Genomic DNA, 18,349 nt, shown 5'->3' on the forward strand with positions numbered 1-18,349 from the left:
GTTAATTTGAGTTCTAAGTGTTATAATATTAAAAAATAAACAATATTTATGCATGAATTTAATCTGCTTGAAATTTTGAATTTCCAGTGCATTATGAACTAATTCCATATTTTCAAAAGGTTACCATGGTAACAAGCATACACATTTTCATGTTTCACAATTTCAATGAATATCAAATTAATTCTATATTCCTACTAAAGTGTAAAAATAGAAAATTGATAAGATTTTTCTGCACATTAGTTGATTTTTCGATTTTTTAAAATCTGTTTCCATGGAGACCATTACCTAAAATGGTCTGTTGTATTATATATATGTTATAAATTTTATTTGTAAACTGTTTTAAATACTTTTATTACCAATTGAAAGTCAGTCTTGTTACATTTTGGTAAAGATTTTTTCTGTGATATTTTTAATTGTTAGGTTACTATTGTTATTTGTTGAAAACTAGAATTTTACAAACATTTTACCTTTTGCATGTATATTATCTTTGTTTGTTGATGACTAAAATAATTATTTAAAATAATTATTAGGTTTAGAGATCTTGAAATATGACTAAAAGAGAAAATTTTGATTTTTAAAATAGATAACTGTGTTTAGTCTTTTTTTCTTCATAATCAACTCTGTTTCCATAGCAACAAAAGCAAGTTTATTGTGGTGATTCATTGAAAATCACATTGTTATTGCGAACACCCAAATATGGTCTTTCAAAATATCCATTGGTTTGGGGTTTTTTATTTGCATTTTAACATACCACTGGCTTATTTGTATATACTTCCTTGACTTTGGCTGCATTGTGAAATAAAGTGTATTCCACAGCAGCATATTACATGGAAAAACTGTAGTCTGAAAGGGTTAAAGTATTTCTCCGTTTACAATTCCATTAGAAATATCAACGAAAACAACAATCAACTAAAAATATCGACGGATAACGGAGCTACGTTCAAAACCATAAGCCTACTACCGGGAAGCTACGAATACGTAGCCATCAACGAATACCTATCCGAATACGCAGGAAGCGTGAACGGCAAAAACAATATCGAATTCGAAGGTAATTTGAATCTGAACAAAATAAAACTGATCTTGAGAAATAACAGTCAAGTCGATTTCAACGTAGAAACTTCGTTGAATGCGTTACTAGGGTTCGATAAACGAATATACGCGCAATCGACATTGGCGCCGCACAAGGCCAACATCGAGAACGACATCGAGGTGATCAACATTCTTTGTAATTTGATCAACGGTGGATTTTTCAACAAGCACAAACGCCAAATCATATACAGCATACCGACTTTTACGGTGCCGATCGGATACAGAATTATAGAGAAACCGTTTCAAACGACCTATTTACCAGTCAATTCTTTCATGATCAAAGATATAAATCTGGAAATCAAAGACGGTAAAAACAGATTCATAGACTTTGGCAACGAAGAAATTGTCATTCAACTTCATTTAAAACAATCTTCATTCTCTTCTTGAATAGTAAGATAATCGAAATCATCAAATTCATAGTTTTCATCAAAACTATACTCATCTTTGTCGTTGTAAGGATACATAATTCCTTCACTGTTTGGTGGTTTTCTTTTAACATTATTCAAATAACTTCTAAAAACTTTAGTTTGTTTATCATTTGGAATAAATACTCCATTGGTGAAACTTTTTTCCCATGGTTTCTTAAATTCGTTCGACACATCATGTCAGCTTGCTAACTGAACGTAATCTACACTTATCTTATCATTAGAATAACCTTTAAACGTTTTCTTTTCTTTTAAAGCTAAATATAAACCAAATATAATTCCACCGTCACCGTAATCGTTTCTACCTTTGCAATAGTCTTTTTCGGAGAACAAACCAGCTCTGTTTAGTTTTTTTCCAATTTTTGGATGAAATGTACAAACTATCGGTGTCGGTATAGTATATTTCGGGTTTATAAAATCCATTTATGGCGTGAATGAAATTGTTCATTATTTTTTTTACTATGAGATAAAACGAATGATCCCAAATGACTAGGTGTTAGTCGTGTAGATTTACTATCTTCGGTAGTAATCTCTTTTTCTTCAATTTCTGTTTCAACAATATATTGAGTATCATTAATTTTCTCATAGGTTTTAACGCGTGAATCAAAGTTGGCCTGTAAAGTTGCTTCATTCCATAAATGTCTAGTTGTGAATATATCTTTCTGAATTGATTTACCATACAAGGAATTACCTAATAATTTCATGCAATTACTACCCACGATATTACCTTCTCGTTGGAAGAACATGTTTTTGGGATACTCAAACCACACTGTTAAAATAGCTGTTCTAGGTCTGAATTTTTGTTTATTGAAGAGTTTTACAAATTTGTTTTCTTCTTCTGGTAGAAACGATCTTCCACTTTCCGCTCTCGGATATTCACTTTCTAAATCCGACATGGCGGAAGCGTATAAACCGTTAGCATCAAATGCCATTAGTTTAGTACATTCTATTTTTTTAAGTCTCGAATGAACCTCCGTTTTGGCCTTTGTGCTTGCGCTGTATTCTTTGAATAAATCAATTATGTTATTACTTTAAGTTCTGTGTCACTTCGTGTTTCACTTTGTGAAATATATTCCTTTAATACGTTACAAATTTCATCCATTTTGTTCGTTTCAAATGATTTTCTATTTGCCGAAACTCTTCCTCCTTTAATAGATCGTCTGATAAAATTTCTTATAAAAGGATTAGTGTGCGAATAAGCTTTTTCTATATTTGCTTTTTTTGGTATGTTTCGCAACCATTCTAGTAGTTTCATACCATTCTTCCTCAACCATTTCTTTATCGTAATGTGATAAATAATACCAACCCCTTAAAGATAAAGATGGAGCCGTTAGACTATTGGACATATTCTGGTTTACAACTTCTTTCATGACTTGGTTATATTTTATCAAACAAGCTCCAAGACACAGGGTATCCATTTTTGCATATGGTTCCCATTCGTGTCTTAATTCCTCCCAATTGTCTTGGGTGTATTTAGCAATATCTACGTCGGCAATCTTTCTCAAATTCGCAGGGAAATTGGAAGAATTTCCCCATGCAGCCAAACTAGAGGATTCTTGTTGGTAGGAACACGTGAAATTAATATGTTGTAAATAATTACCCTTTATTTCTTTCTGTCTTTTCCATTTTTTCTGTAAATCTCCATCTGTGTATGGATTAGATAAAGGAAAAGATAGAATTCCTCTGGGTGTTTTTAAAGGGCAATGCGTTAGTTTTTTTTGTATTTTTAAGCACGATCCAGTTGTCGAATCCACTGCCGTTATGAGAAATTAATATTAATCTCTTTCTATCAAATTGACCGAAATATTTCAACATTTGATCTATACAATCTGTACCTACAAATATTTCTACTACATTCATTAGTTTATCATAAAATTCTTCTGGAACATTATCAGTAGGATTTAAATCTGGAAAGATATCTTTTATCGTTTCTAACTTTTTTCTTAGTTTTTCTAAATTAATTAAAGTGCAGGCATACGGAATTGTTCTTCGCGTGTCTTTTTCTGAATACGTTTCGCAATCCCAAGCGAATAACGCATCATCACTCATACTTGAAAGCACGTTTAGTTTGAGGGGTGAAACCTGTGTTACTGCGTTATCGTCTCTACACGTTTTCCACACCTGTTCGTAATTGTCTTCTATTTCTTGAATTCCCAAACTTTTTTGGCTTCTTCTAATCAAACAGAAATGCGAGTTGTGTAAGTAAAAAACCCAATCTAATTGTGAACGTCTCTGGGATGTAAATGTCTGTAATTTGAAACGAAGTGTTGAATGTCTTGTTGAATTCCTTCATTCTAACACAAGTCATCACTCCTTTTCTATTTGCTTTTGAAAACCCGTTGATGTATTCTTGAAATTTACACGTTAAATCTTTGTTCAAAACACGATTGACGCATTTGATAAAACAGTGACCATCTGTAGGTATGTAACAATTTTCGCCTTCGTATTCATTGATCTTTTTAAGCAGATCAGTTCCTCCTCTACCAACTCTCGATCTTTTTATTTCTTGGAAATTGTCTTTCATTAGAATTATTTTTCCTGTAAAATACTAATCGGAAGCATCCGATTTTTTGTCCATATTTGAAAAGATATTGTGAAAAGTTTTGGCATTGAAACCGAGGAGTGACATGTATTGTCTGTGATTCCCTTCCTCGACCATCTATTTTAATTTGTCCTTTGAATGTTTTAAATTTATCAGAGATAGCCTTGATAACATCGGAAAATAGGGCGTTTTCTATCAATGTTTCATTAAGTTCGATTTTATTCATATTTTTTTAAGTGTATATTTTTGATTATTTCTTTATTTTGACCGCTGATATTTCTGTATGGAATTTGTCCAGAACCCTTAAACGTTTTCTTTCTTTTAGAATGCCGTCGGAAGTTAGAATGATATTATATTTGACTTTTGGCGCTAAATATAAACCATATATAATTCCCCCATCACCGTAATCATTCTTTCCTTTACAATAAGCATTTTCGGACACCAACCCAGCTTCATTTAATTTATCGCAATTGCTAGACGAAATGTATAAACTATCAGTATCTGTATAGTATACTTCCTGCTTATAAAATCCATCTATTACGTGAATAAAATTATTCATTATTTTTTTACTGTGAGATAATACGAATGACCCCAAATGATTAGGTGTTAGTCGATTTAGGAGGTGTACAGTGAAATTCTTTATCTTCTTCATTTATCTCAACGATATATTGAGTCTCATTTACTTTAGGATAGCTTTTGACGTGTGAATCGAAGTTGGTTTTTAAAGTTGCTCCACACCATAAATGTCTCGATGTAGTTATATCCTTCTGAATAGATTTACCATACAATGGATTACCTAATAATTTCATGCATTTACTACCTACAATATTACCTTCTTGTTTATATTTATTTCTTAGATCTCTCAAAATTAAAATTTAATCTCTATATGGTGGAGTTTTAAAATTTTCTTCGTATACTATATATCTAGTATTCTAATAATTCGTCCACCGACTTTCACTATTTCTTGAATATTGACCGATGTTAAAACTTCTGAACAGAAACCATTTCTGAACCTGATTTTAGTGCCAGTTTCCTTATTACCTTCTTTGTTCGTAAAAGTAATTTTATCTTTAGCTGGTATGGGTTGGAAGAACATGTTGGTAGGATATTTAAACCAGACTTTTAAAATAGCCGTTCTAGGTTTTATCTTTTTTACTTTTACTATATTCTTTAAATAAATCAATTATATTACTACTCTCGAGTTCTGTGTATTCCTTTAATATATTACAAATTTCATCTATTATATTCGTTTCAAATGATTTTCTGTTAGCAGAAACACTTCCTCCTTTAATGGATTGTCTGATAAAATATCTTATAAAAGGGTGTGTATGTGAGTAAACTTTTTCTACGTTTTCTTTTTCGGTGTGTTTCGGAACCATTCTAGTAGTTTCATACCATTCTTCTTCAACCATTTTTTTATTGTAATGATATAAATAATACCAACCCTTTAAAGATAAAGACGGAGCCGTTAGATTATTGGAAATATTCTGGAATACAACTTCTTTCATAACTTTGTTATATTTTATCAAACAAGCTCCGAGACATAACGTATCTCTTTTAGCGTAAGGTTCCCATTCGTGTCCTAAAGATTCCCAATTATCTTCGGTGTATTTTGCAATATTGATATCTGTGATCTTTCTCAAATTCATCGGTAGATGAGATGAATTACCCCATGCCGCCAAACTAGATTTTTCATGTCGATAGGAACATATGGAATTAATATTTTGCAAATAATTAGAGTTGCCCATTATTTGTTTTTGTCTTTTCCATTTTTCTGTAAATATTCATCGGTGAATGAATTAGTTAAAGGTAGAGACAGAATGCCTCTAGCTGTTACTAGTGGAAATTGCGTTAGTTTTTTCGCATTTTTAAGCACGATCCAGTTATCAAAACCGCTACCGTTGTGAGAAATTAATGTTATTCTTTTTTGATCTATTTTTTCTAAACGTTGTAACATTTGATCGATACAATCTTTACCCACAAATATTTCTACTATCTTTACAAGTTCTCCATACGTTTTTGTCGTAATTATCTTCTTTTTCTTTAATGCCTAAGGTTTTGTTATTTCTTCTAATGAGACAGAAATGCGATTTATGTAAGTAAATTACCCAATCTAATTCTTCGGATACTTTCTTTGGTTGAAAATATCTTTGTTTGGGTATATAAATTTGAAAATTAGTATTAAATTTCTTATTGAATTCACAGATTCTAGCAGTTGTCATAACTCCTTTTCTGTTTGATTTTGAAAAACTGTTGATGAAATCTTGAAATTCTTTTGTGTAGTCTTTGTTCATGATATGATTTACGCACTTTACAAAGCAGTGTCCATCGCTTGGTATGAAACAATTTTTACCGGTATATTCATTTATCTTTTTGAGTAAGGTGGTACCACTACCCTTTTTTGATCTTTTTATTTCTTTGAAATTGTTTCAATGTAAAATGATTTTTCCTGAAAAATATCAATCAGAAGCATCCGATTTTACATCCACAGTTGCGAAGAAATTGTGAAAATTTTTGGCATTAAAGCCTACAAATTGTATGTTTTGTTTGTGTGCTCCATCTTGAATTACCTCTCCATTTTATTCAATTTGTCCTTTAAATGTATCAAATTTATTAGAGATATGCTTAATAATACATTAATGATTCATTTAATATGAATGTTTTATCGTCTAAAATTTCAATTTTATTCATATTTTTTAAGCAACTATTTTTAACTAGGAATTTTTAACTTTTTCAAACAGATTCAATTTTACTCCATGCTTTTTTTACATTTGTTAAAGTGTTTTAGTTTTTCTTTTAGTTCATTTTGTTTTTCTATCATATATTGTTGTCTACTGCTTTCCATTTTTAATGTTATTAAATTAAATGAATTTCTGATAAAGCAAAAGATAGAAAGTGTTTAACATCTACAATAGGTTTGTGCATTCTTTATTTTTTCATGATCTGTTCTAATTATTTCATAAAGACTCGTGGACTCAATGGTATGAAGAGGGAAGAAGTGTTTATTGATCCATGCCAAGCCCATGGCTATAGTCTAGTTAGTTGTGTAGGCCATTAAATAATTGTAACTCCGGTCAAAAACTAGGACAAGACGATGTTCCAGCCAAGAATGTTGAAAATGAATAATTTTTTATCGCATATTACTTGGTTTGTTTAAAAAATCTCGAGCTATAGGCCGATTATATTTTTTAAATGTACTGTAGATAATAAGAACATCTAAGTTTTAATTGAATTCACTGGTTGTTTTTGGATCTAGTTGTGATGTATGAAAGGGTATTAGTGAGGGAAGAAGTGTTCCAGTGATTTGAAAATAATATTTCATGAAGGTAAACCTGTCCCTTTAGAAATGAATGGAGTTTTATGTTCTACTTTTCTGCACCATGTGGATTAATGAAGACAGATAATGAGAGCACCATTCAAAAAATATAGAAATGTAAAATAAAGAGTTCTGTTAAATTTCTTAAAAAAAAGAAGGGGAAGTTAACTCTAGTTTTTTCTTTGGTTAAAACTTAGTCTTGAGGAAATAGATTGAATGATTTTATTATTAATAAGTTCCTTATTAATAATATCACCTCTAGCTCTCGTTAGGTTTAAACTAAAAATAATATCACCTCTAGCTCTCGTTAGGTTTAAACTAAAAATAATATCACCTCTAGCTCTCGTTAGATTTAAACTAACAATAATATCACCTCTAGCTCTCGTTAGGTTTAAACTAAAAATAATGTCACCTCTAGCTCTCGTTAGGTTTAAACTAAAAATAATATCACCACTAGCTCTCGTTAGGTTTAAACTAAAAATAATATCACCTCTAGCTCTCGTTAGGTTTAAACTAAAAATAATATCACCTCTAGCTCTCGTTAGGTTTAAACTAAAAATAATATCACCACTAGCTCTCGTTAGATTTAAACTAAAAGTAATATCACCTCTAGCTCTCGTTAGGTTTAAACTAAAAATAATATCACCTCTAGCTCTCGTTAGGTTTAAGCTAAAAATAATATCACCTCTAGCTCTCGTTAGGTTTAAACTAAAAATAATATCACCTCTAGCTCTCGTTAGATTTAAACTAAAAAAAATATCACCTCTAGCTCTCGTTAGGTTTAAACTAAAAATAATATCACCACTAGCTCTCGTTAGATTTAAACTAAAAATAATATCACCTCTAGCTCTCGTTAGGTTTAAACTAAAAAAAATATCACCTCTAACTCTCGTTAGGTTTAAACTAAAAATAATATCACCTCTAGCTCTCGTTACGTTTAAACTAAAAATAATATCACCTCTAGCTCTCGTTAGGTTTAAACTAAAAATAATATCACCTCTAGCTCTCGTTAGGTTTAAACTAAAAAAAATATCACCTCTAGCTCTCGTTAGGTTTAAACTAAAAATAATATCACCTCTAGCTCTCGTTAGGTTTAAACTAAAAATATTATTACCTCTAGCTCTCGTTAGGTTTAAACTATTAATAATATCACCTCTAGCTCTCGTTAGATTTAAACTAAAAATAATATCACAGCTAGCTCTCGTTAGGTTTAAACTAAAAATAATATCACCTCTAGCTCTCGTTAGGTTTAAACTAAAAATAATATCACCTCTAGCTCTCGTTAGGTTTAAACTAAAAATATTATCACCTCTAGCTCTCGTTAGGTTTAAACTAAAAATAATATCACCTCTAGCTCTCGTTAGGTTTAAACTAAAAATAATATCACCTCTAGCTCTCGTTAGGTTTAAACTAAAAATGATATCACCGCTAGCTCCCGTTAGATTTAAACTAAAAATATTATCACCGCTAGCTCTCGTTAGGTTTAAACTAAAAATATTATCACCTCTAGCTCTCGATAGGTTTAAACTAAAAAAAAACAAACCTTGCTGTCACAGTTAAACCGTGTAAACAGTAGAGTCATCATGTTTTATTGGACAATTGACAAACCTAATTACCAAATAAACATTATTAGCTATGTGAACTCTCTGAAAGAGATGCTGAATTGACAAACCTAAATACCAAAATAACATTATTAGCTATGTGAACTCTCTGAAAGAGATGCTGAATTGACAAACCTAAATACCAAAATAACATTATTAGCTATGTGAACTCTCTGAAAGAGATACTGAGTTGACAAACCTAAATACCAAATAAATATTATTAACTATGTGAACTCTCTGAAAGAGATACTGAGTTGACAAACCTAAATACCAAATAAACATTATTAGCTATGTGAACTCTCTGAAAGAGATGCTGAATTGACAAACCTAAATACCAAAATAACATTATTAGCTATGTGAACTCTCTGAAAGAGATGCTGAATTGACAAACCTAAATACCAAAATAACATTATTAGCTATGTGAACTCTCTGAAAGAGATACTGAGTTGACAAACCTAAATACCACATAAATATTATTAGCTATGTGAACTCTCTGAAAGAGATACTGAGTTGACAAACCTAAATACCAAAAAACATTATTAGCTATGTGAACTCTCTGAAAGAGATACTGAGTTGACAAACCTAAATACCAAATAAACATTATTAGCTATGTGAACTCTCTGAAAGAGATGCTGAATTGACAAACCTAAATACCAAAATAACATTATTAGCTATGTGAACTCTCTGAAAGAGATGTTGAATTGACAAACCTAAATACCAAAATAACATTATTAGCTATGTGAACTCTCTGAAAGAGATACTGAGTTGACAAACCTAAATACCAAATAAACATTAGCTATGTGGACAGAGGGTGCTTTAATAGTCTAAAGAAGTACTTAAGCGGACGAAAAGCGCATAATCCCTTTAAATATACCTCAAACTAGAAATTTCACTGTCTATTTCTGTATATGTGTTTTCTATATATGGCATAGTCTCACTAAAATTTGAGTTGAATTTTTAACTTTTTAACGTGAATAATTATGGATGCACATGGATTTGAAGGCTAAAATTTCGACGATGAGCTATGAACACTATTACTGATTATGTAAGCTAAAACAATTCCTGTTTCTGAAACTAAGGTATGATTGGTTGAACAGATAGTGAAGGGAAGGTGCTCCTTGAATTGAACCCTGAGTACTGCTCAACACCTTTAATTATCTAGTACCCTGAGTTTCTGTCTGACCTGAGTTTCTGTATACCAGAGAGAAAGATTACCAGCTTGTCATGAGAATAATAGTATAGTTTTATTAACAATATAAAACTATTAAATCTCACTGGGTAGCCTTCTCCTCTTACCTCTACATACATTTCACATTATTATTACAACTATTTTATACAGGGGTCAATATATAGGCCTTTTTTAAAAGGGCAGAATGCACAATTTGAGAAAAATGTGGTAAATCCAACCCCGTTGCCAGGAATGAATTGGTGCTGGGTCTCAGATTTTACACTCAGAACATTTTAAGAAATAAAGGCCCGGAGAACTCATTTCTGACATTTTTGAGGTGCCAAAAACGTATCGAAATCTATATCTTTTTGATTTTATAGAAAGACACTGTAAATGAATCAATCTCTGCTGAACTGAAGAAGGTATAGCTGGCTCTTAATTCTCACTTGCTGGGTCTTAATTCTCACCCTAACGACAGGGCTGTGTAAATGCCTTAGAAAATTCTTCTAAAAATGCTTTTTACTTGTGTATCTAAATTGTTTTTTAAAGGCCAGACCAGTTTCAATTCTTGAAAAAGTTGTGAAGGACGAAAAAAAAAACCCACTACAGAAACAAATATTGACCTAAATTATCTTACTCTCTCAGTATTAATTTCTTCATACTGTTTTCCTAAACTCAACTGATATAAAACCCAAGTGAAAGCTGACCACAAAACTTTTGTCCCGGTAATTGAATTTGAAACGTAGAACATTTGATTGGTTTATTAGTCAATTGCACTACCTCTTCACTGGGTTCTAATCCATAAGAATCGAAAAATATAAGTTATTTGAAGAGTCTTTGTACAAAGCAGAATGATGAACTCCTTTTTGATCGGAAGTATGTAAGTTTGTTATAGCGTAAAATTTACCTTTCTTATATTTCAGATCATTTATTTCATCTCTCATGCAATAATAAAACGGTGATATATTTAACTCATTTGCCCATCTCATAAGTTGAAAGTTTGTGGTTGTAATCAGTTCCATATTTATCGAGAAAGATATTCATTTTTAAAAGTCGGTTTTTTGAAGTTTTTTTTGAAAAAAACCTACCTATGATTTGTTCTTTGTCTTGATCGATTAAATCATATGTTGGAGGGGATGAGGTGTTTACTTTATCAACGATGAATATTTCGTTTGTCCAGTATCCAACGTAATCTTTTTAAATGAGTTAATTCAACGAAGAAATTGTGGTCTGTTTTTTTATCCAAAAAGAGTTATATCCCTTCTACATTATTTAAAACCGGATGTTATTTTTATATAAGGGTATTTTTAATATGCTATTTTTGATGGAATGTAGGAATTGATTGAAGGTGTTTTGGCTTAAGAATTTATGAAATGTAGGGTGTTTAGGTGTTTTTAGTGTAAGAATTTATGAAATGTAGGGTGTTTAGATGTTTTTAGTGTAAGAATTTATGAAATGTAGGGTGTTTAGGTTTTTTGTGAGACCTTTCAATATGGTCGTACTTTCCCCATGGAATGAAATAAAAAGGGGAATCCCCTTGCGACCATATTGAAAGGTCTAGTACTACTCAGCATTAAATGTATCTTATCATCTTTGAAATCAAACAAGGCATCCGGCGGCGACAACATCAATAACAAAATTACAAAAAACTTCAGCTCTTTCTTATAGACTCCACTCTCAAAATTAACTAACTTTTTTCAGCAAACTTGTTTCTTCCCAACAAACAAGCAAATGTAGTCCCAGTCTTTAAAAAGGTGACCCACTTAGCTGTTCAAATTACAGGCTAATATCTTTGCTTAGCTCATTGAGTAAATTATTCGAAAAGTACAACTTCAATTTTCTACTGTCAAATCACATTCTGACTACTGTCAGGATTCAGAGAAAAGGACTCGTTGATATTAACAATCAAATAAGTAGTGAAGTAGATAGAGGGGGAGAAGTAAAGACCATCTTTTTTGACATTAGTAAGGCTTTCGATAGAGTTTGGCACACCGGACTCCTGTGGAAACCTGAGTCAATTGGTATGAAGGGTAATATCCTCTGTTTAGGAGTTATCTACCTCACAGAAACCAGTCTATCGTCTTAAATGGCCTTGCATCCAGAAGCAAAGCAACCCCAAATGGTGTCCCACAAGGGTCTGTGTTTTGGCCACTTTTATTCTTCATCGTCATAAATGACATTATCAAAGACATCAAGTCCTCACTTCGGCTATTTGCGGATGATACTTCCAATTCATAACCCAGATGCTTGTCAAGCTAATTTAAATGAAGATCTAAAATTAATAGAGAACTGGGCCAAATCATGGAACGTTATCTTCTGTCCAGAAAAAACCATCAGTATGACTTTCTCCCGTAAAGTACCACCAACAAATTTTTCGCTAGCTTTCAATAACCAAGCTGTAACTGATTCTAACCACCACAAACATCTAGGTATTATCCTTAGTTCAGACTGCAAATGGAAAGATCATATCAACTAATTCAATAAATTGTTTACGAGACAAGAAATATCGCCTCTCCAGAAAGTCTCTTGCCTCACTTTGATTTAGGAGATGTTGTTTGGGACAACTGCACTGAAATTGATTCACTCCGAATTGAAACCCTTCATCTTGATGCCTTGCGAACAATCACAGGCCTGGTCAGTGGCACCTCTCATACTGTATACTGATGCCCATAATACTGGGGCGTGTACTGTATATTGATGCCCATGATACTGGGGCGTGTACTGTATATTGATGCCCATAATACTTGGGCGTGTACTGTATATTGATGCCCATGATACTGGGGCGTGTACTGTATATTGATGCCCATAATACTGGGGCGTGTACTGTATATTGATGCCCATAATACTGGGGCGTGTACTGTATACTGATGCCCATGATACTGGGGCGTGTACTGTATATTGATGCCCATAATACTGGGGCGTGTACTGTATAGTGATGCCGATAATACTGGGGCGTGTACTGTATATTGATGCCCATAATACTGGGGCGTGTACTGTATACTGATGCCCATGATACTGGGGCGTGTACTGTATACTGGTGCCCATAATACTGGGGCGTGTACTGTACACTGATGCCCATGATACTGGGGCGTGTATTGTATACTGATGCCCATAATAATGGGGCGTGCACTGTTTGCCGATTGCCATAATACTGAGGCATGTACTGTATACTGATACCCATAATACTGGGGCGTGTACTGTATACTGGTGCCCATGATACTGGGGCGTGTACTGTATACTGATGCCCATGATACTGAGGCATGTACTATATACTGATGCCCATGATACTGGGGAGTGTATTGTATACTGATGCCCATAATACTGGGGCGTGTACTGTGTACTGGTGCCCATGATACTGGAGGAGGGGGGAATTGGGTATTAGTAAATTTGTTTGACCACAGATTGGAGACAATATATCGGGATCTGGTAACCTACAACACTAAAGTTAAACATATACTACAATATACATGTATATGCATGTCATAGATTTACGCTTTGATAACTCTCACTTATTTTGTTTACTAACTGTATATATTTATGTTCTATTGGTAGAACTGATGCATAAACATTTCATCACAAAAAATATATGCATATTATAGATAACAACGTTGATATATCTTATTCATATGACTAACTGTATATATAATATACAAAAGTTTTTGTATTGATTAGCTCCTAGTTATTTTGAATATGAAATAAATATTCCCTGCCTTCAATGCATTGAAACCGCCATTTTCATAGGCCTTCGTGACAAGAATGGGAGAACTTTTACCCAATAAGAACTGTGTGTGTGAGGGTGTGTGAGTGTAGATATTGACTAATGTAGATATATCTGTGTTTGTAAAGCGCCATTGAATGCTCAAGTTACAGTAGAGAGTTAGTAGTATCTCTATACTTTATACTTCAATAATCTACATCTTCTTTTCACTTTGTTTTTGCTTAAACATTTAAAATTGCTTTGTGTACATTTCCAACTACAAATGTTACGTATCCGAAAGTAAATGAACTATCGAAAAACAATGTCAAAATTCATTTTTCATGACGTTTGATATTCCTTTAAAGGGACAAGAACTAGATATTCTGGAGTAAATCATACCTTGGTCTCAGAAACAACAACAAATTTCATTCATTAATCCTTTAAAAAGTGGTCACGATTTCCTGTTTGATGGAAACAGGAAATACTTGATAACGTTGGCTTAAGTAGTATATGTCTTTTCGGATATGACGCATTTCACTTCTGCGCATGCGCAGCTTTTTCAATGCGTCATATCCGAAAAGACACAACTGTTAAAATGTATTATAACAGACTCCCGAAACTGTTAAAAATGTATTATAACAGACTCCCCAAACTGTATTATAACAGACTCCATATAAATTACCCAAACCACAGACAAGATTCACTAAAATAATACAGTAAAAAATAACCGCATTAAAAATGTCTTTAATTTTAAAACACGAACAAAAAAAATTCGAAGGAGACGGTTTCTTCTCTGCGCTAACATCTCTCATCCCCAAAGTGGCCAATTTTGTCTCAAACAACAAATCCCTCATTTCCTCAGAAGCGCAAGCTCTTGGATCTGTGGCAAAAGCAGGAGTAAATATAAGCGATGCAGAGAAAAAATCTGACGAACTTAAAGAACTGCAGCTAATAAGAGAACTAAGAAACAAGAGACTAGAACGACAAGCCCTAGAAAAACAAGGAAAAGGGTTTAAAATCATTGGATAAAAATGGCAAGCAAAAATTACAGATTGGATCCAATCTTTCAATTGTATGATCCGATTCAATATTCGTTCAACAAGAGGAAGAGGATTACGTAATCATCTCACCATCGGTAGGGACAAAGACCCAAATAAACGACGGAGGAAGAGTTACCTTTGAAATTAATTCGTTGTCCAATTGGTTGCTCCTTTCCGATGCCCATTTCCGATGCGATTTCAAAATCAAAGACGCCGCTCAGAATCGAATTCCACAAACCAACACGACTTTAGAAAACAACTTCTTTCCGTCTTTATTCAGCGAAATGGTTTTGGAAGCTGGTTCAAATCCGATGGAGACCATAAAACACCCCGGCGAGTTTGACACAATGTTGAAAACGGTTCTCTATCCTAAAAACTACGATTCAGTTTCGGGATGGATTCCCGATGTCGGTGACGGAGAAGTTTTAAAAGAACCGGTTAGAACTGTAGCAAATGACGCAGACCTTGCTAGGATAAGGGTAGTTGCTAGAAACACACTGGAAAGAGTGACTCGCGGAGTAAATCACGGATTTGAAAAACGAGCGCTTCAATACAACAATGTCGTCGAGAACAACAGATGGGGTAATTACGTTAATTGGAAGTTGTATCCTTTCTTTGGTCTTTTGGAACATAGAAAGGTTTCCATAGGTTTACGGTATAAAATTCATTTGCAAAGAGAAATCAATGACAACAAGATATTCTTTGGTGAAAACAACTTTGACGCAAAATTGGAAACAACGAATATCCAACTTTACATACCGGTAATCACTCCTTCCGTAGAAGTTGAAACGAGAATATTCAACTCTTTAACCAAAGACATCGAAATTGCTCTTCTTCGTCGTAACACGGTAGATAGCATGACTTTAACGGGAGAATCCACCACGTGGCCAATTACCAACACCGTCAAACCAGCGAGATATCTAATGGTCGGTTTCAAAAACTTGCCAGACTCTCAGACAAACAACAACAACATTTTCAGAGTGGCATTGAACCATACTCAAGATCCCATCATTCGCAAATTTCAAGTCAGATTGAACAACGATAATTATCCCAATCAACCTTTAACAATTGATCCTTCCAAAAAAGATTACAACGAATTGTACAGAAACTATAAAAACATGTGCGAATTGTTTGGAAATACGCCTTAGTTTGAATACACAGATTTTTCACTCAATCATCCAATCTTTTGTTTCGATCTGTCAGCTCATCAAGAAGATCTTTTCAAAACAGGGGTAAACATAAATATTCACATCGATAAAACACAAGGAGATGTGACCGGCTACTGTTTATTGCTGGAAGAAGCAAAACATTTGATTAAAATATCAGATAGAAGAATGATAAGAATTGAATAAAAAAACACCCTTTACAAATGAAACCAGAAACTTTAGTTATGAAAATAATAGAAGCTATGGAAACGAATTCGCCGACTCTAATAACTTACAACGGTAAAAAAGTGCATATAACCCAAAAGATTATCGATAAATACAAACATTGCAAAGTCAGAGACATATAGACTTGGAAAGAATTGATGAGAATTTAACTAAAAAAGGTGGATTTTTACCTTTCTTACCTTTAATCTTTGCTGGTTTAGCTGCAGCCGGTGCAACTGCAGGTGGAGCTGCTGGGATAGCCAAAGCTGTCAACGATAAGAAAGCTGAAGCCGCTGCAAACGCCGAAGCGCGTAGACACAATTTGGCAATGGAAAGAGAAGCACGAGGAGGTTCGGGAGTAGGAGATATATTAGGGACGGTTGAAGAATTCGGACAAAGATTTGGCGAAGAAACCAAGAAAACCGTTAAAGAGGGATTAAGCAAATTAATAGATAAAATCGACACCGGAGAAATGAAGGTCAAACACAAGGGCATACGTTCGGGCGAGGGGATCTTCCTTTCAAAGTATAAAGGCAACGGGGTGATTTTTGGTACGAAAATATAATAAATAAAAATGGGCAAGAAATTTAATCATTCGGAAATATTTCCTAATAACCCAATGCTCATGTGTATATGCGGTAGTTCCGGTTCTGGGAAAACTCATCTCACTTTTAACATGTTGACAACACCAAACCTTTTAGATTTCGATTCTTTGTATATCTACACAACAACACCAGAGCAATCGTATTATCAATTCCTCAAAGCTTTGGAATATTTACCAAAGAAAGATGTTCAAGACATATTTCAATATTACGAGGAAAACGAAGAAGAAGTGGAAATAAAAGATATCATAGAAAACTTCATTAAATCAAAGAATCCATCTTTCAATCCAACGGATATAAAAGTTTTTCTTACGAAAAATGTTAATAATCTAGACTTGTCTAATATTGATAGCAATCGAAAGAACTTAATATTGTTTGACGACTGCGTAGCGCAAAGAAATCAAACTGTTCAACAAGAATTCTTCACCAAAGGAAGACATCACAACTGTCACTGCATATACCAATCCCAATCTTTTTACGGGATGGATTCTATGTTCATTAGAAAAAATGCAAATTGTTTTTTATTATTTGAATTAAACGATAAAGATTTATCTCAAATCATTCAGTCTATAAATCACGGAATGGATAGAGATACATTTAAAAAGGTTTGTAAAGCTCAATGGAGAAACCCAGATGATCATGGATATGTATTTGTAAATACTAGAAAACCTGCGGGAGAAAGAGTTATGATCGATATATGTTAATTTTATTTTTTTAAAAATGACAGATTGGAATAATTTTTTAATAAGAAATAGAGAATATATCAAAGCTAAGAATAAAATAAAGACCCAAGTTGAAAATAACAGATTACAACAACTCGGATTAACGGAAAATCTACAGACTCTATTTCAACCCATATTAAAATCTCAAGAGGATATTAAAAATAAATTAGCTTTAGAACCCACACCTCATATAGAACCCAAACCGATTGAATATAATGGTATTATAATTAGGACATTAGATGATATAAATCGTCTTTTTTCAAACCCTGACCCAGATTTACCAAAGAGCATTTCACCAATCGTTGATAATCAAGGTTTATTGTTTAATGGATTTAGAATTATATTTAGTGGAAATTCACCACAATTCAAAATCGACACAAAAGATTATATATATGGCAAGGATGTTGGTATTGCCGATTATAAGGATTTAGTAGCATACTCCAAATTTTTAGATGCAATAAGAAAATCAGGACCCGAAACAAGAAGATTGAAAGAAGTTAAACTATATAAAAGAGTAATTGAACATGATGAAGAGGATGTAGATGATTATCCAATCATACAAGAAATAGACGAATTCGATGATATGGTGGCATCTGGGCAAGGTATAACGTTTTTATCCGACGACAATAAAGAATTGCTTAATAGATTAGAAATAATATTAGCGGCCATGAAGGAAGGTCATCGATCGGACAGACAATACAACGAAGTCAATGCCATATTAAAACGACTTTTGGAGAAAAAAATCATCACTAAAAAAGACTATATAAACGTCATTAA

The 18,349-nt window shown here is 33.1% G+C and overlaps 8 protein-coding genes across 8 annotated transcripts in view; 3 read left to right on the plus strand and 5 right to left on the minus strand.

Annotated features, from left to right (window-relative positions):
- LOTGIDRAFT_173773 (hypothetical protein) overlaps window positions 1-102 on the plus strand; it is a gene marked incomplete at both ends in the record, with an annotated part of 4,024 nt that extends 3,922 nt beyond the window's left edge. The window contains one exon of the mRNA XM_009051839.1: window positions 88-102. Within this exon, the coding sequence (XP_009050087.1) occupies window positions 88-102 (15 nt within the window). The remainder of the gene's footprint in view (window positions 1-87) is intronic.
- A 1,822-nt stretch (window positions 103-1,924) lies between these two features.
- On the minus strand, window positions 1,925-2,446 carry LOTGIDRAFT_173774 (hypothetical protein; the record flags this gene model as incomplete). The annotated part of the gene is made up of 1 exon (XM_009051840.1): window positions 1,925-2,446. The coding sequence occupies one exon, from the start codon at window positions 2,444-2,446 to the stop codon at window positions 1,925-1,927; it is 522 nt and encodes a 173-aa protein (XP_009050088.1).
- A 252-nt stretch (window positions 2,447-2,698) lies between these two features.
- On the minus strand, window positions 2,699-3,563 carry LOTGIDRAFT_173775 (hypothetical protein; the record flags this gene model as incomplete). The annotated part of the gene is made up of 2 exons (XM_009051841.1): window positions 2,699-3,159; window positions 3,350-3,563. 2 exons carry the CDS (start codon window positions 3,561-3,563, stop codon window positions 2,699-2,701), a joined length of 675 nt encoding a protein of 224 aa, XP_009050089.1.
- Window positions 3,564-4,655: 1,092 nt separating this feature from the next.
- On the minus strand, window positions 4,656-5,804 carry LOTGIDRAFT_173776 (hypothetical protein; the record flags this gene model as incomplete). Its single annotated transcript, XM_009051842.1, has 2 exons — window positions 4,656-4,876; window positions 5,213-5,804. 2 exons carry the CDS (start codon window positions 5,802-5,804, stop codon window positions 4,656-4,658), a joined length of 813 nt encoding a protein of 270 aa, XP_009050090.1.
- Window positions 5,805-7,542: 1,738 nt separating this feature from the next.
- On the minus strand, window positions 7,543-11,163 carry LOTGIDRAFT_173777 (hypothetical protein; the record flags this gene model as incomplete). The annotated part of the gene is made up of 3 exons (XM_009051843.1): window positions 7,543-8,899; window positions 9,429-9,555; window positions 11,049-11,163. The coding sequence occupies 3 exons, from the start codon at window positions 11,161-11,163 to the stop codon at window positions 7,543-7,545; spliced, it is 1,599 nt and encodes a 532-aa protein (XP_009050091.1).
- Window positions 11,164-12,721: 1,558 nt separating this feature from the next.
- LOTGIDRAFT_173778 (hypothetical protein) lies at window positions 12,722-13,492 on the minus strand (the record flags this gene model as incomplete). Its single annotated transcript, XM_009051844.1, has 1 exon — window positions 12,722-13,492. One exon carries the CDS (start codon window positions 13,490-13,492, stop codon window positions 12,722-12,724), a length of 771 nt encoding a protein of 256 aa, XP_009050092.1.
- A 1,670-nt stretch (window positions 13,493-15,162) lies between these two features.
- On the plus strand, window positions 15,163-16,026 carry LOTGIDRAFT_173779 (hypothetical protein; the record flags this gene model as incomplete). The annotated part of the gene is made up of 1 exon (XM_009051845.1): window positions 15,163-16,026. The coding sequence occupies one exon, from the start codon at window positions 15,163-15,165 to the stop codon at window positions 16,024-16,026; it is 864 nt and encodes a 287-aa protein (XP_009050093.1).
- A 796-nt stretch (window positions 16,027-16,822) lies between these two features.
- Window positions 16,823-17,554, plus strand: LOTGIDRAFT_141969 (hypothetical protein; the record flags this gene model as incomplete). Its single annotated transcript, XM_009051846.1, has 1 exon — window positions 16,823-17,554. The coding sequence occupies one exon, from the start codon at window positions 16,823-16,825 to the stop codon at window positions 17,552-17,554; it is 732 nt and encodes a 243-aa protein (XP_009050094.1).
- Between the last annotated feature and the right edge of the window lie 795 nt (window positions 17,555-18,349).

The sequence above is a fragment of the Lottia gigantea genome (assembly GCF_000327385.1).
Source record: "Lottia gigantea unplaced genomic scaffold LOTGIsca_171, whole genome shotgun sequence".
NCBI lineage: Eukaryota > Metazoa > Mollusca > Gastropoda > Lottiidae > Lottia > Lottia gigantea.